The sequence below is a fragment of the Porites lutea genome, chromosome 9, assembly GCF_958299795.1.
Source record: "Porites lutea chromosome 9, jaPorLute2.1, whole genome shotgun sequence".
In the NCBI taxonomy this organism is placed as follows: domain Eukaryota; kingdom Metazoa; phylum Cnidaria; class Anthozoa; order Scleractinia; family Poritidae; genus Porites; species Porites lutea.
Genome location: NC_133209.1, coordinates 7,885,959 through 7,899,840, shown reverse-complemented (window position 1 = coordinate 7,899,840; position 13,882 = coordinate 7,885,959). Strand labels below are relative to the sequence as shown.

The following is a 13,882-nucleotide window of genomic DNA, read 5'->3' as shown; positions in this document are numbered from 1 at the left end:
TCGAGAGGTCGATTTGTCTCGCTTGAAAGGTTTTTTATTGGAGTTTCGCGCTTAAAAAGGGAGTGGCGTGACTCGTCTTCGGAGTTTGTGGTTATATATGGGAGTCCCTGACTTTACTGATTCCACTCCGTCAAAGAACAAGCTAACCTGGTTATGTTTCTTCGATAGAGCGGTTTTCACTTGACTGTCGTAAAACCAAAACCAAAGTAAATACACTAGCCAACCAAAGGGCGTAGTAAAACCAAAACCAAAACCAAAACCAATCCCTTTCGACAGTCAAGTGAAAACCGCTCTATGGAAAGGGCAAATTTGTTAACTCTGTGCTTAAGTTATCACAAACGAAGAGATTTCATGAGTAATAACGACCTCAGAGGGAGGGGCGGGGGGCGGGTACAAAGCTTGTTTTAATCTCAAGTTCATATTTGGAAAGGAGATCTCCAGTGACGGTTTTCGAACGAATATTTTGTGCCGTAAATGTGCCGACCAGAATGAAGCCCTTGTTCGGAAGCTTCACGAATTAAGGTGTTTCGATACAGTTTTTCAGAGCAGGCCATACCGATATCTTTCAATCGCATTAAAAGTGGGGTTTTCCTTGTCCGATCGCTATAAAATTTTCCCAGTAATTTTGCTATGGATTGAAATTTGTGAAAATGCAGTTTTATGTAAAATCGAAATTACTACGACAAAAATAAACAAAAAACTTTGAAATTGATAAAAGTCGAATTTTGTGATCTAGACCAGCTACTGAAAATCCAACGCTAGGAACTTAAAATTTGGGGTTTAGCAAACAATCTCCGTAGGAAGTAAAAAATTATGTATGTTTGAATTCGACTTAAAACGAAAACATATTTCAAAAAACCTTAAATTTTCAATAGCCCGTGATAGATTATTTAATAAAAACGTTATAAATGACTCAAATTATTCTTAAGTAGCGTCAGAATGCTGCTTAATATCATATTTTATTGCTACGAAATTTTGGTTTATTTTCGTTCCTGTAATCTTGAAAACTAAACCGTTTTCTCACCACCTGTATAAGTGCAACTTCATTCTGAATCAAAATTTGGACTTTTAGCGCTTTTTTGTATATCTCTGAAACGACTCGAACGAATTTTTTTAAATCCTCTTCACATAAAGTCTGTCTTCATAATAATGTCTGAAACTTTCATTAAGATTGATTCACTGCAACACCTTGAAATTTCAAGACAAACCTATCCTACGACCGATTATTAGACCAGTACAATCCGACCTTCCCCAAGGCTACTACTATCCGGACTCTGACGAGACGAGCGCAACTAGTTTTGGACTCAGCTGACAGCCTACAAGACGAGACTGATTATCTTAACAACGTTTTTAGTAAGAAAATTACAACACGGACTTTGTTAGACGGAACACTCACAGTAAACACTGATTCCAACACTCACCGGATCAACTCTGGCCCTGTTACGACAGCGACTATACCGTATATCAGAGGCACCTCTGAGACTATTGCACGTATATTACAACCTTACAATATCCGTGTTGCACACAAACCGATAACCACTTTACGGCGACTGCTTACTAATGTCAAGGACAAAGACAAACCGGAGGACAGACAGGGAGCAGTGTACAAGATCAAATGCTGCGACTGCCAGGCTTCTTACATTGGTGAAACCGGCAGAAACCTAAGCAAGCGACTGACCGAACACAAACGAGCGACGAGGAATGGTGACGTCAACAATCACATCGCTGAGCACCATTTAAAGACGAAACATCAAATTGACTGGGACTCTGCGACATGTATAACGTATTCTACTGACTACTATCAACGTCTTACTTTAGAAAGCTGGTTTTACTAACTTAGAACAAACGCCACTGAATCGTAGCCAACAGTTACCAGCGCCGTACAAACGACTTATTGAAGAGATCAACCAAAACTAACTACGAGAGAACGACTGGAGAACTGACAATTTGACTAACAATAGACGACTGTTTGACTGTGACAATAGACGGATGGAAACGCACCAATTACTGATTATGAGTCTTCATAGTATGCCTTTTTTTCTATGGCCAGATAAGAAATGGCTGCAACTTGAAACAGTTTGGTCAACTTTTTCTAAAGAAATTCTTGTGTTATCAAAAGTTTACAAACACTGATTGTGTTCATGCTGTTTTTTTCCTTAAGAGAGTCGCTTGATCTATCGTTGAGAAGTCTTTAAGTATAACAAATTGAAGTATGAGAGAGAAAAAAGTGGGTTTAATTTCAGTTTAGGTATGGACCAAATTAAAATGTAAAACTCGCGTTGACATAGACTGTGGGCACTCATTTTGTGAGTGTGTACTTGCAATTGATATTATTCATTATTTAGGAAGTTGCGGAAATAAGCAACTTGCTGGGGACAAATGCTGAGCCTTGCACTGTTGACATGATGCAACGAGAGGAAGCTGATTTTGACAGTGAGGATGATTGCAAAATACCCTTGATCGTATTCTCCCCACCAAATCATGCCGAGGTAAATATAATTTTACAAGTTAAGGACAAAAAAATTGCGGCTTCCCTCCTCCTTAAAAAATCTTTGTCTTTTTCATACATAGGCAGGTCCGTATAATGTTGAACACATTTCCAAAATTAGCGTTGCCTTAATGATTTTGATTTAGCAGTGCCGCAAAATTATCATGTTTTATAGTGCCAAAACACCCTAATTTGGAAGTGTTTGGCAGCTACTCTTAATTAACTCATTGTCTCCGGCGGCTAGGGCCGTCGATGTTGTGACATCGATCACGAAAAAACACTCGCAAAAAATCGCGTTACTTCCGATTGCCTCCAAATTTGGCTCACAGGAAGTTAACAGATTTAGCCAATCACAGACCGAGTTTCATGCCATATAAGGCAGTGGGGGCAGCGATCGATTTTTTTGAATGTGGGAGTGAAATGGCGTCCGGTAGTAGGAGAACGCGAGAGCGACTTTTTACCAGAGACGAGGCTCTGCAACAAATTTTCGAGGATGAAAGCGGTAGTGAAGGGATGTCAAGTGGAGAAGAAAGCGATCTGGACCGCCAGCTTTACGACTTGGACGAAAATTTGAGGTAAGTTCTTCGTTGAAGTTCCATCACACTCGCTTCGCATGTGCTTCGCTTGAAGAGCGTTGTTTTCGAAATGTAGGAATTTGTCGTTTCGATCGGCCTTCATGCGATCGAAACTTGTATTCTAGTTGAAATAGATCTCCAAGTTTATATTTGTGTTCCTCAAGTTTGATCTATTGGGCCAACGGTATCCTTTTTTTTCATATTTTGCGATTTACTCGATGGAACGCGTAAATCACGTGGGGACGCGAAGCTTCACGTGGTGACGCGAACTTTGCGTGGTACTGCTAGGCAACGCAATTCTTTCGAATTTTTCCTTAGCAACGGCAGCATTATCTTTTTTTTTTTAACGGAACTGTAGAGTTTTACAAAAAAACTTCCTATTTCTTCTTTCATTCATTTTTTTAGCAAAGTTTGAAATATTTTATATATTTTTTTTCACTTGTATATTTGAGTTGTAGTGATGAGAAAATTTTGCTTCTTTTTTCCGCTTATTACCCGGCTATTTTTATGGATAAATATAGTTTTATGTTTTATTTATTTCATTATCAAAGTGATGAAGATGCTGACGGTGATGATGATGGTGCAGACAATCCATCTGTCGTGTTGCCTACTCCCGCAACACCTGCACCTCTTGTTACTTCGGCTGCTTCTGTAGCTCCCCCAGCTACACCCCTGGTTCAAGAAGTAGAAGCGATTCTTTCAGGTCAGTATTATTTAATTATCATTGTAAACAGTAACTCAATATAGCCGGTAGTTTTTGTATGCTGTTATTGTCATTGAATCATATCAATAATAATATTATGTTTGTTTTGTTTAGTAGGTCCTCATGATCCGGCCAATTTCTACGGCCCAGCTCCTCCTCCTGCACGACGTCGTAAGTAATTAATTCTATATTTTTTATGGCATAAAATTTTTAGTGCAACTGTTCTTTGTTTTTGTTTATGATTGAACTAGTCAGGGGTTTCAAAAACATTGAAGTAGCCAGTAGCCTGAGTACTGAAATGTATGTTTGTGTTTGTGTAGGGCGCATTGCCCCTGCTGCAGATCAGCCTACTAACCGTCGTGCTGGTCGTAGCAGAGGCAGTGCTGCTGGTCGTCCCAGAGGTCGTGGCAGAGGCCGTAGTGATGTCCGCAAGGGGTATGTTAAGGGTTAAGTGCTTCGCTTATAAATATCCTCACTGAAGAATTAATTTACCCTATATCATCTTTTGATCTCCCCCCCGAGAGGGGCTTTCTTTTAAAGCACGTTTCGGGGCGGGGGCTTAGTAGGGAAGAGGGCTTGTATTGAGAGAGGGTCTTACTTAATTTAGCAAAGATGTTGAACAGGTATAAGTCCTTTATAAAGCCGCTAGAAAGCAAAGTGGAAAAGCTCAAGTGTCTCCAACCGAAGATCAAGGGCAAATCTGAACTTCCAGCACTTGAATACACCATACCGGATCAGTCCACATAAAGTACCTATTCAGTTTATCATTTATTAATTTTGATATGAAAAATAATAAGGGAGAAGAAGGAGGAAAGGGAGGGGGGGGGGGGTATTTATTTTGTTCCCCTGTATACTGGGGGCTTATAAGAGAGAGGAGCTTAATAGAGGATTTACGGTATAGTAAAAACCCGCGACTACGAACCTGCATTTTTACAATTTAGCCTAAACAGTTTGGGTAATTGGCCCAAATTTAGGCTACATAGGTTCTTAAATAGGCCAGCTCTTTCTTTTCTGAAGAAAAAAATACATTGTAGCTAAGAGTAATTTTCATACAGTATGGTTCTGGTTCAATTGTTCATCATTCTACAGACTCTGACTCTGCTGATGTGTAGAAGATACAATCAATCTTATTGAACAGTCAATACTATTATTTCTGGCTCATATAATTTATATACTGTATTTTATACTACTACATGAGAAATTTCTACAATTTGATTGGCTTAGAGCAGTGGTATTTCAGCTTAATTTGAATACCTACATGTGAAAATTACAAACCTTTTGCGGGTAGTAGTATGAACAAATAATAGCATGATTTGTACGTGATACTTTGCATAAATACCACTCGTGATATTTCGAAATTGATTGACCTGTATGAAAAAATCTCCCTTGCTCTTGATCGCAATGAACATGCCGTTGGCGTTTTCCTTGATCTTTCTAAGGCCTTTGATACCGTCGATCATAATATTCTGCTCGACAAACTCGAACACTATGGTATACGTGGCGTGGCTCTGGACTGGGTTAAAAGCTACCTCTCCAACAGGTTGCAATTCGTTCAATTTAACGGTCAATGCTCCTCTCCTCAAACTATCTGCTGTGATGTCCCCCAGGGATCCATTTGGCCCCCTTGTTTTTCTTGCTCTATATTAATGATTTAAATAACGTATCGACGCTCGTCGAGCTGATTTTATTCGCTGATGATATTAATTTATTTATGTCCCATAAAGATCCTGTCTACCTGGCAGGCTGACTCAATTCCGAACTTAATAAATTATCCACTTGGTTTAAGGAAAACAAACTCTCTTTAAACCTGAAGAAAACAAACTTTATGTTATTTAAGCCTAGACAGAAAAGGTATCATTTTCCAATGCAAATATGCATAAATGACTAGAGAATCGAACAGGTTATAATTAAGGAAACGGTCTTCCTCGGTGTAGTCCTTGATGAACATCTGTCTTGGAAACCGCACATTTCTCAAGTAGCTCGTAAAATATCGAAATCAATAGGTGTCATTAATAGAGCAAGATTTTTTCTACCTAAACTCTGTCTAAAAACTCTTTATTATTGTTTAGTTTATCCTTATCTTCATTATTGTATTATTGTCTGGGGATCTACGTACAAGACCAATTTTCGCCGTCTTGTCTCTTTGCAAAAGCGAGTTATCACAATTATTTCTAAATCAACTTTCGATTCTCATTCAGACCCTATTTTCAAAGAATTAGAGCTACTAAAACTTTCCGATATTAGACAACTAGAATTGGGTAAACTTATGTTTTCTCTTTACCATTCTCTTTTGCCTTCAAAGTTCAACAATTATTTTTCTTTAAACAAACAAGTCCATAGCTAGACACGCGAACGATTTTCACCTTCCTTTTTGTAGAACAAACCTTCGTAAATTTTCTGTCAGTTTCCAAGGACCTACTTATTATAACTCTATAGAAAATGATATTAAAGAATCTAATTCTCTCCACTTATTCAAAACGAAATTGAAAAAAAAAAAATTATATGTGAATTATTAGTTATAAATCTTGTAGTAAATAGTTATATTTCTTCACATGTCTGATATTATTTTTATACTTATTGTTACATGTACTATACCTTATATTTTGTCAACTTAACTCAGTCTATGTAATTAGTTAATTTATACTTACCTTCAGTGTATTTTACTTTCGATCCTGGCCTTACTGTTACTGTTAACTTTATTTTTACTCTGAGGGAGCCCAATGTCTATAAGCCTCATGGTTTCTTTTTGGGCTTCCTCGCCACTTTCATTTGCTTTTGTGTAACTGTCTTGTTTTATCGTTATTTGTATTTTGTGGTAAATCAAATAAAGCAACAAAGCTACAAAGTTACAAATTGTCTCAAAATTTCACTCGCCTAACGGCTTGTAAAATTACGTATAACAATTTCGAAATATCACTCGTGGTATTTATGCCAAATATCACTACAAATCATGCTATTACCTATACTAATTTGTTATTGCATCAATAAAAATTTTATTTATTTATTTATTTTCAACATTGCATTGGCAGTTACATTCCAGTTGGTGTGATAAGGCACCTACGTCTCCCATATTTAAGAGGGTTCTGAGAGTTGACTTCCCCTTTTTTTTATAGATTTTAGAAAATAATGACCTGTTTCAAATTTTAGGCTAAAAAGGTTCTTGTATAGAGGGGGCCTTGCTGGCAAATTTTAGCCAACCTAATCAAATATGATAATATGCATATTTTGTTAAATACTATTTAGAACGGCTTGCTTCCATCAGCATCCTGAAAAGTGACATGCAAGGCGAATTTTTCAGGACCTTTTTAATAATAGCCTCTGAAATGTACCTACAAGAACTTGTTGCTCTTTCATTATCCTTTCCCCATTTTAGAGTGTTATTTCTCAATCATCAGTCACGTAACGAACATTTGAGCTTCTAAAATGTCTCATATTGCTAGGGCCATTAAGCTACATTTGTAGTTCAGTTTTCATGATCAGGATCATCGAGAAAAGCAAACCGTTCTAAATAGCATTTTATCAAAATATGCATATTTAATTAGATAATCATGTGGCCTGTGTTCTTAGAGACCAGGATCTTAGTCGTGTTTTTTACCGTGTCTGCAAGTTTTATCATGTGAATTATCTAGGATACAGAACCAATTGAAGAAAGACCAAATAACACCGAAGCAAGTGGGGGACCTTCAAGCACTCCTGACGGCAAGAAAGAGCAAAGAGAACAAAGTGATTTTGACGATGACGATCAATGCAAAATCCCAATGACAGTGTTTTGGTCGTCGATCCAAGAAGAGAATGCTACACCCAAGACAGATGAGAAAGAGTGTGATAACGATTGTGAGACGTTTCATCCAACTGACGCGATGTCCTTTGCGTGGCAGACAGCACGAGGAATGGTGGGCGTATTTAGATTTTGTTGTGTCTTTTGGAAACCATGACCGGTTACAATATAGTCTCCGTAGAATGTTCTGATTTTACAAATGGTGTATGGTTTAAATTTTAAGATGTTGTAACGAGAGTGCACATCACATAACATTATAGAAAATGAAGAAATTTCGGCGCCAGAGAAAATTAGATTTCATCATGATCATTTTGTTTGTGCGATGTTTGCATATATTTATACCTGAACATAATTTGGTTTCAAGGATGACTCTAATTTTAGCAAAAGAACGGAAAGAAAAAAAAAAGGAGAAGAAAAACGAGGAACCTCGTCCACAATCATGATTAAAGAAAATTATTGCCACTGATAACGTCATTTACGGAGTTACGAGCTGAGCCAAACTAAGTTCATTTTATTTTGTCCACAAACGTTAAAAATGGGTTTCTTCTTGTTTGTTTGTTGGTTATTTTGTTTTTAAGCCATTTGTGGATCACCATTTTTGGCTCATTATATTATTATCATTATATTAGCAAACATATACTTATATCTAATTACATATCGCATTCACTTAACTGGGTGTACACTATTCAGAGCTACCTCTCTGAGAAGGGCCTAGTTCACAGGGATCTTGCTGCAAGAAACATTCTTGTTGGGCACAGTAAAAAGCTGAAGATTGGAGACTTCGGATTGATGCGAGAAATGTATCATGAGCTGTATAAAGTTAAGAAGCAAAGGAAACTGCCCATCAAGTGGATGGCACCGGAGGCGATTCATGAGCAGATCTTTACTTCCAAAAGCGACGTGTATGTACCAATAGATATATACAGTACTACAGTGTAACACTGATAACGTGTGCGAGTAATCTTAAAGTAATGTTTAAAACACGATCAGCAGTGTTATAATTCTGCACAACATTTGTTAGCTTTGGCTGCTTTTGTTTAACTTTTTCTTTTTTTTCAATCAAATCATTTTAAAAAGAAAAAATGCATTATTTAGCAATCCTATCAAAATTAAATACTCCGGGGAAGTTTTTAAAGCTGTTCAAAGCACTCATAGCACGTGTTTTATCACTGGTTGAAAAGTCTCGTTCTTCATTGTGAATTCTTCGTGCTCGAATTTTTTAAGCAGTCATAAAACAAGTGCTGTGTCGCAATACGGCTATGCAAATGAAAGAAATTTCACAGGCAACCTGCCACACAAGAGGGAAAAAATGTTCGAGTAGAGTGTCGCTAACTCTAACTGCAAAGCGACATAATGGACATTCACAATTTTTTCGCCCATAGACCCATGCAAAAATGGCTCTTGGGTTAATATTCTTTTGTTTTTTGTTTTTAATTAGCCTGACTAGCCTCGTTCTCCACAACAAAATTCAAAAGAATACATTATCTCAAGCGAGGCTGGTCAGGCTAATTTATATTTAAACAAAAGAATATTAATCCAGCAGCCATTTATGCATTGGGTCCATTCCTTCTTAGAATGGTAACATGGACCGCGGTTTGGTTCGGTTTCGTATTTCGTTTCAGAATAAGTTCTGATCGACCGACGGTATTTGTTCAGTTGAGGATGAACAATTTTTAAGACTTTTTCTGTCTTCGGATGAAATTTTGTCAAATTTTGGACTTTTCATTTATTTGCAAATTAGGAGGACAGTTTTTATTTATGTAAAATTTCATGTCTATCAGTAAAAACGAGGCTGCAAATAACAGCAAACGTCATCACTAATGAAATAATCCGGATGGATTCCGAAAGCTCTGCAAAACTTTCAACAAATTGTTGGTGTTGAAGAATTATTTTTTTCTTCTGTTTTATATAAAATATTCATCCTAATCAGCATTCCATTGTTTCAGTCATAACCCGTGTTCCCCTTGAGGTTGAATGTAGAAACCCTCCGATCCCCTGATATTTCTGTTTACTGAGTTTTATCGGGTATAAAGGTCCTCACACGTCACTAAATACACGAAGCGAATTGGACAATATGCCTACTGAATATTGCTTACTACTTGGTGCATGGAGCTATATGATTTGTATATACCATTAACATATCTTAGGTTTTTTAAAATTCCCTGGAGTGCACATTTTCCCTGTTATATAGTTAATTTGCTAGGGATGACTAATGCAAGATGATACAAATCAAGTTCCTCTACGTTTCATTCGATTTCATACCCCGACAAAAGTTAAACAAAACAAAACAGAACCTTTCTCATTGCTCGTACGCCATGATTTGTCCTAACCCATATACAGTAGCAGGCACTAGTCTTTGGGAAGCGTTATTCAAGCTCCAAGTTTTGTGTAAGACATCATTCCAGGCATATTTAGTCTTTTTTACTTATTTATTTTTAATTCTAGGTGGTCATATGGAGTCGTTATGTGGGAAATTGCAACATTAGGTAATGGTGTAACTTATACTTACTTCGTCGTCTGCGTAGCTAAGCTATGTTTGTGGGTGTGGGTGTTTTTTTTTTTTAGGAAGTGGGGTGCCACTGAGCGGTGCTCTGTCGCCCTATTCTCGTCGCGCTCCCCTTTGATTCCCCTCCCCAACTGCTCCAACCGCCCGCTACCGTCGGGTTACTAAGGCTCCATCTGGCTTAATAAGTGTCTAGTAATCTAATAAGTAAATAGTCAGTACAACGTTTTCATATGGAACTTTACACCGCAATCGCCTTGTAACGCCAGGATGGTTGAGCTCAATCGTTCAATGATAAAAAGTGTAATGGACCAATAAACTACAACTGCCAAACAACTGGCGAATGGTTTTGAAGAAATTCTACGTGAGAGGAGCTGGTAAAGAAGAAAGATAGGAAACTGAAGAGGTTCCTTCATTATTCATAAACTTTCAGTTAAATTTACTGACTTCACGATGCAAAAGCCTTGAATAATTCTGTGACCTTTGTAAGCCTAAGGGAAGCATCTCAGTATATCTCCGCTTATTCATAAAAAAATTCTCGAGACTAAGAATTAGTGTTTAAAGTAATTATATTGGCGACCCCCTCTTTTTTGTTGCAGGAGGTTCGCCTTATCCATTGCTTAACAACGCTGAGGTCATGAATCTCCTCAGAACAGGGCACCGAATGGAAAAACCCGACTTGTGTTCGGACAACTTGTAAGCCATTAGAATTCTTAAGCATCAATAAAAAGTCCCATACTAACTTAAAGAACATTGTTCCTCCGTAGTATAATTTTTAACTAGTTACAAAAAAATTTATAGTTTTCATTCGAAATGACATAATTTTCCCCGCCAACTACGAAGCTAAAATAGGTTCCAAACACCTTTGATCAGAAAAGGTCCATGTATGAAAAGTTACAGATTGCGAAAAAAAAAATGGCTGGACAAGACTAGCCTGCGAAAACAGCCGTCTCTCCTCGTTCCTCGCCATGCACTAGGGACATTTCTGGTGAAACGACCCCAGCGGCGAAGAGCAAGGAGAGACAGCTGTTTTCGCAGGGTAGGACACGGCATGCCCCTTAAGTTATCACTAGTGTCTGTTAACTACAGCAACCTATTGACATCCAATCAAACGGGCGGGCCTTAAAAAAATCCGACAAATCCCTCTGGGATTGGTATCTGATCCATCCTTGGTCATCTGAGGGTTATTTTTGTTATCTGTTAGTTACGCCTTTATGATGGAGTGCTGGAAACAGAACCCGGATGAACGACCAAGTTTTCAGGAGCTGGTTGAAAGGCTGGAGAGAACCATGACTGAGCACGTAGAATACCTTGATCTGAAACAGTTGGACGAGACTAAAGCGTACTATCAAGTGCAAGAGTCCAAAACGGGTGAAATAGGTGGCGACAGCGGGCTTGAGCAGAGGGCTGTTTCGTCCATTTCAATCGCTGTTTAGGTTAGACCTACATGTACCGACTTAAGGCTGCAGCGTGACGAAAGTTCTAGTTCATAACGTAAAGTCAGTTTGTTTGGTTAAAAACATAGCCGACTTTTAATTAAGAGTCGTTCCTTACAAAATTAGATAGCTCGTTAAAGCAGTACTACTGAATTGATTTCAGAAAGTTACTTTATGTCCTAACATGGCTTAAAACATGGCTTTTATTCAAAATAGCAGCTTTTTATTTTCAACGAAATACCTGAAAGTGTTTAAGTGAGTAAAAGGTTTGGAAGTGCATTATAGAACCCTGCTACTGGTTTGAATTTCAATAACAACGGTTTAGTTTGTACAAGTTACTCATTAGAGAAGCTATCAAACGCTTATCCTTTTCTTGCAAATATTGCTATCATTTATTCAGCTTCAGCTCAAATTTTATTTCGTGTAACGCCTGGCATAGTTAACCTTAAATTGTGTGGAACGACATAACTTAAAACTAAAAAAATAAAAGCGCTCTCTACCAACTGAGCATGTCTCTGATGTCTTTTACTGTGTGTATAAAAAAATTTTGAATCGAATTCTTTAAAGCCGTAGAAACATGCTACACAAGAAAATATTTAGTCACAGAAACGTACTTTAGGCTTTTAATTTTGATAATATATGTCACGTATGATTTCAAATGAGATAAGAACAAAAAAGTGGCACTATTGAGACCCGGCGGGGGGGGGGGGGGCTTTTGAAACAATAGAAGACAACACTCCGTGATTTTGTTAAAAATGTCATCTATTCTTTCCCCAAACTGAGACACAAAATCGCGATTTCTCAATTTGGTACAACTGTGGCATAAAGCATTGCCGTAAGGTGCGATCTACTAAATAAAAAGCAACCCTCCTAAACTTTCATCATTTCAAAATGTCTCTGCAAAATTTTATTTAATTCGCCTCGAAAACAGCCGAGATATATGCGTTTTGAAAGATGTGGCACAAGCAAAATTTTGCCTCGGATTTTATTTATAGATAGGTGTCCCCCGGGGACTTAAACAACAAATAAATCCGATTATAAGCCCCAATCTAGGTTGTATTGAGATGAATTCGATTTATCATGAAATTTTGAAGCTTACTAAAACCAGTTAATGCAAAACTCGTATTTTGATCAGCACTGCTAGAGCTTGTTTCGAAGCGCTTTTTACATTCCGGTTATGAACCCTCTCGGATATGAGCCTCTCTGCTTATATGTCCTCCTAACACCCTTACGATACAAGTCAGAAGACACCACATTATGCAATCTTTATTTGTTGTCCTTAAAAGAGGCAAAGATATTGTACCTTTAATTTAAAGGTTTTGCGAGCTATTTTAATTCATCGCAGGAACCACTGGGAGAAATTTTGCAGCTAAAAAAATTCATTCATGTGACGTTTTGTCTGCTGATTTGCATTTTAACCAATAAAAACCAAATAAAATTGTTCATAAATGTAAATATGCCTATATCCTCAGCTGGATTTTTGAAAACGAACCTTGTAGCGACACTCGCTGCCATCTGGATGGTTAAAGACCAAAAGACAGCTAATTTGCGTCCGATAAGCCCAGAAATTTTTCTAGCGTAGAAAAATTAAAGAAAGGGACAAAAAAGAGAGCGAGGAAAACCTAGGGTTTTATAATAACAACAATAGACGGATACAGTCCGGCAGCAACATTGGGAAGCTTCATCTCAAAAATAAAGCCCTGCGCCCGGTTGCATAAAACCTGCACTTAAGTGCTCACTTAAGTAGGTCACTTACGAATCCGTTATGGGGACACTTACGGGTGTTGCATGGAACGCACTTAGAACTCTCGTAAGTTTCTGTTTTACGTGGTAACTTACGGGCTCACTTAAGGGCACAGGTAACTTTGATATAGCACTTTATTAGTGACCCACTCTATTTTTTTTTTAAGCTAACCATCGATGGGTGTAAAGAAATTAGCTGGTCGTTTCGAACACTCTTGAGCCGCTGTTAGATGATTAGGGAAATTCAGCCGGTTGAGATAACGTTTTATATAGACAGAAAAAAGTGTGTCATCATTTAACCAAAAAAAAATTATTCGACAAAGAAGTTTCGACATAATAAAAAATATTTTATTAATGTAATATCTGCACAAGTTCTAAACTACTTGTTAATGTTAAGTTTTCGTCTAAACAACTACAACTTAAGATCAAGCAACTGTTCCTTCTTTTTTAGAATTCTCACTTTAACATGATGCTCTTCTTTTAAATGCTCTTCATATGCCTTCTTAATGTTCCTTTCTCTATGTCCTTGTTCCCTAACAGAGTCGGAATCAGGTACAGTTTGGTTCTTTTGTTTGTTCTTCCCTTAATCGGCTTTCTTCTTACTCCTTCTCCGAAGTTCTCTTGCCACTTTTCTAATTCAACCATCCTATCTGGGC

The 13,882-nt window shown here is 37.6% G+C and overlaps 2 protein-coding genes across 2 annotated transcripts; both read left to right on the top strand.

The window, feature by feature from the left end:
• The first annotated feature begins 2,361 nt into the window (after positions 1-2,361).
• LOC140948078 (proto-oncogene tyrosine-protein kinase receptor Ret-like) lies at positions 2,362-11,972 on the top strand. The gene is made up of 6 exons (XM_073397298.1): positions 2,362-2,489; positions 7,396-7,659; positions 8,235-8,446; positions 9,990-10,030; positions 10,647-10,743; positions 11,252-11,972. The coding sequence occupies exons 1-6, from the start codon at positions 2,403-2,405 to the stop codon at positions 11,481-11,483; spliced, it is 933 nt and encodes a 310-aa protein (XP_073253399.1). The 5' UTR covers positions 2,362-2,402; the 3' UTR covers positions 11,484-11,972.
• On the top strand, positions 2,879-4,217 carry LOC140947957 (uncharacterized). The gene is made up of 4 exons (XM_073397182.1): positions 2,879-3,063; positions 3,615-3,766; positions 3,881-3,937; positions 4,087-4,217. Exons 1-4 carry the CDS (start codon positions 2,909-2,911, stop codon positions 4,215-4,217), a joined length of 495 nt encoding a protein of 164 aa, XP_073253283.1. The 5' UTR covers positions 2,879-2,908.
• Positions 11,973-13,882: the final 1,910 nt, after the last annotated feature.

Bases quoted from the DNA above. Each gene is read 5' to 3' on its own strand.
- LOC140948078 (XM_073397298.1), top strand. From the start codon at position 2,403: ATGATGCAACGAGAGGAAGCTGATTTTGACAGTGAGGATGATTGCAAA. The intron at 2,490-7,395 runs GTAAATATAATT...TGAATTATCTAG, and splicing joins CCCCACCAAATCATGCCGAG to GATACAGAACCAATTGAAGA. The intron at 10,744-11,251 runs GTAAGCCATTAG...GTTATCTGTTAG, and splicing joins GACTTGTGTTCGGACAACTT to TTACGCCTTTATGATGGAGT.
- LOC140947957 (XM_073397182.1), top strand. From the start codon at position 2,909: ATGGCGTCCGGTAGTAGGAGAACGCGAGAGCGACTTTTTACCAGAGAC. The intron at 3,064-3,614 runs GTAAGTTCTTCG...TCATTATCAAAG, and splicing joins GACTTGGACGAAAATTTGAG to TGATGAAGATGCTGACGGTG. The intron at 3,938-4,086 runs GTAAGTAATTAA...GTGTTTGTGTAG, and splicing joins TCCTCCTCCTGCACGACGTC to GGCGCATTGCCCCTGCTGCA.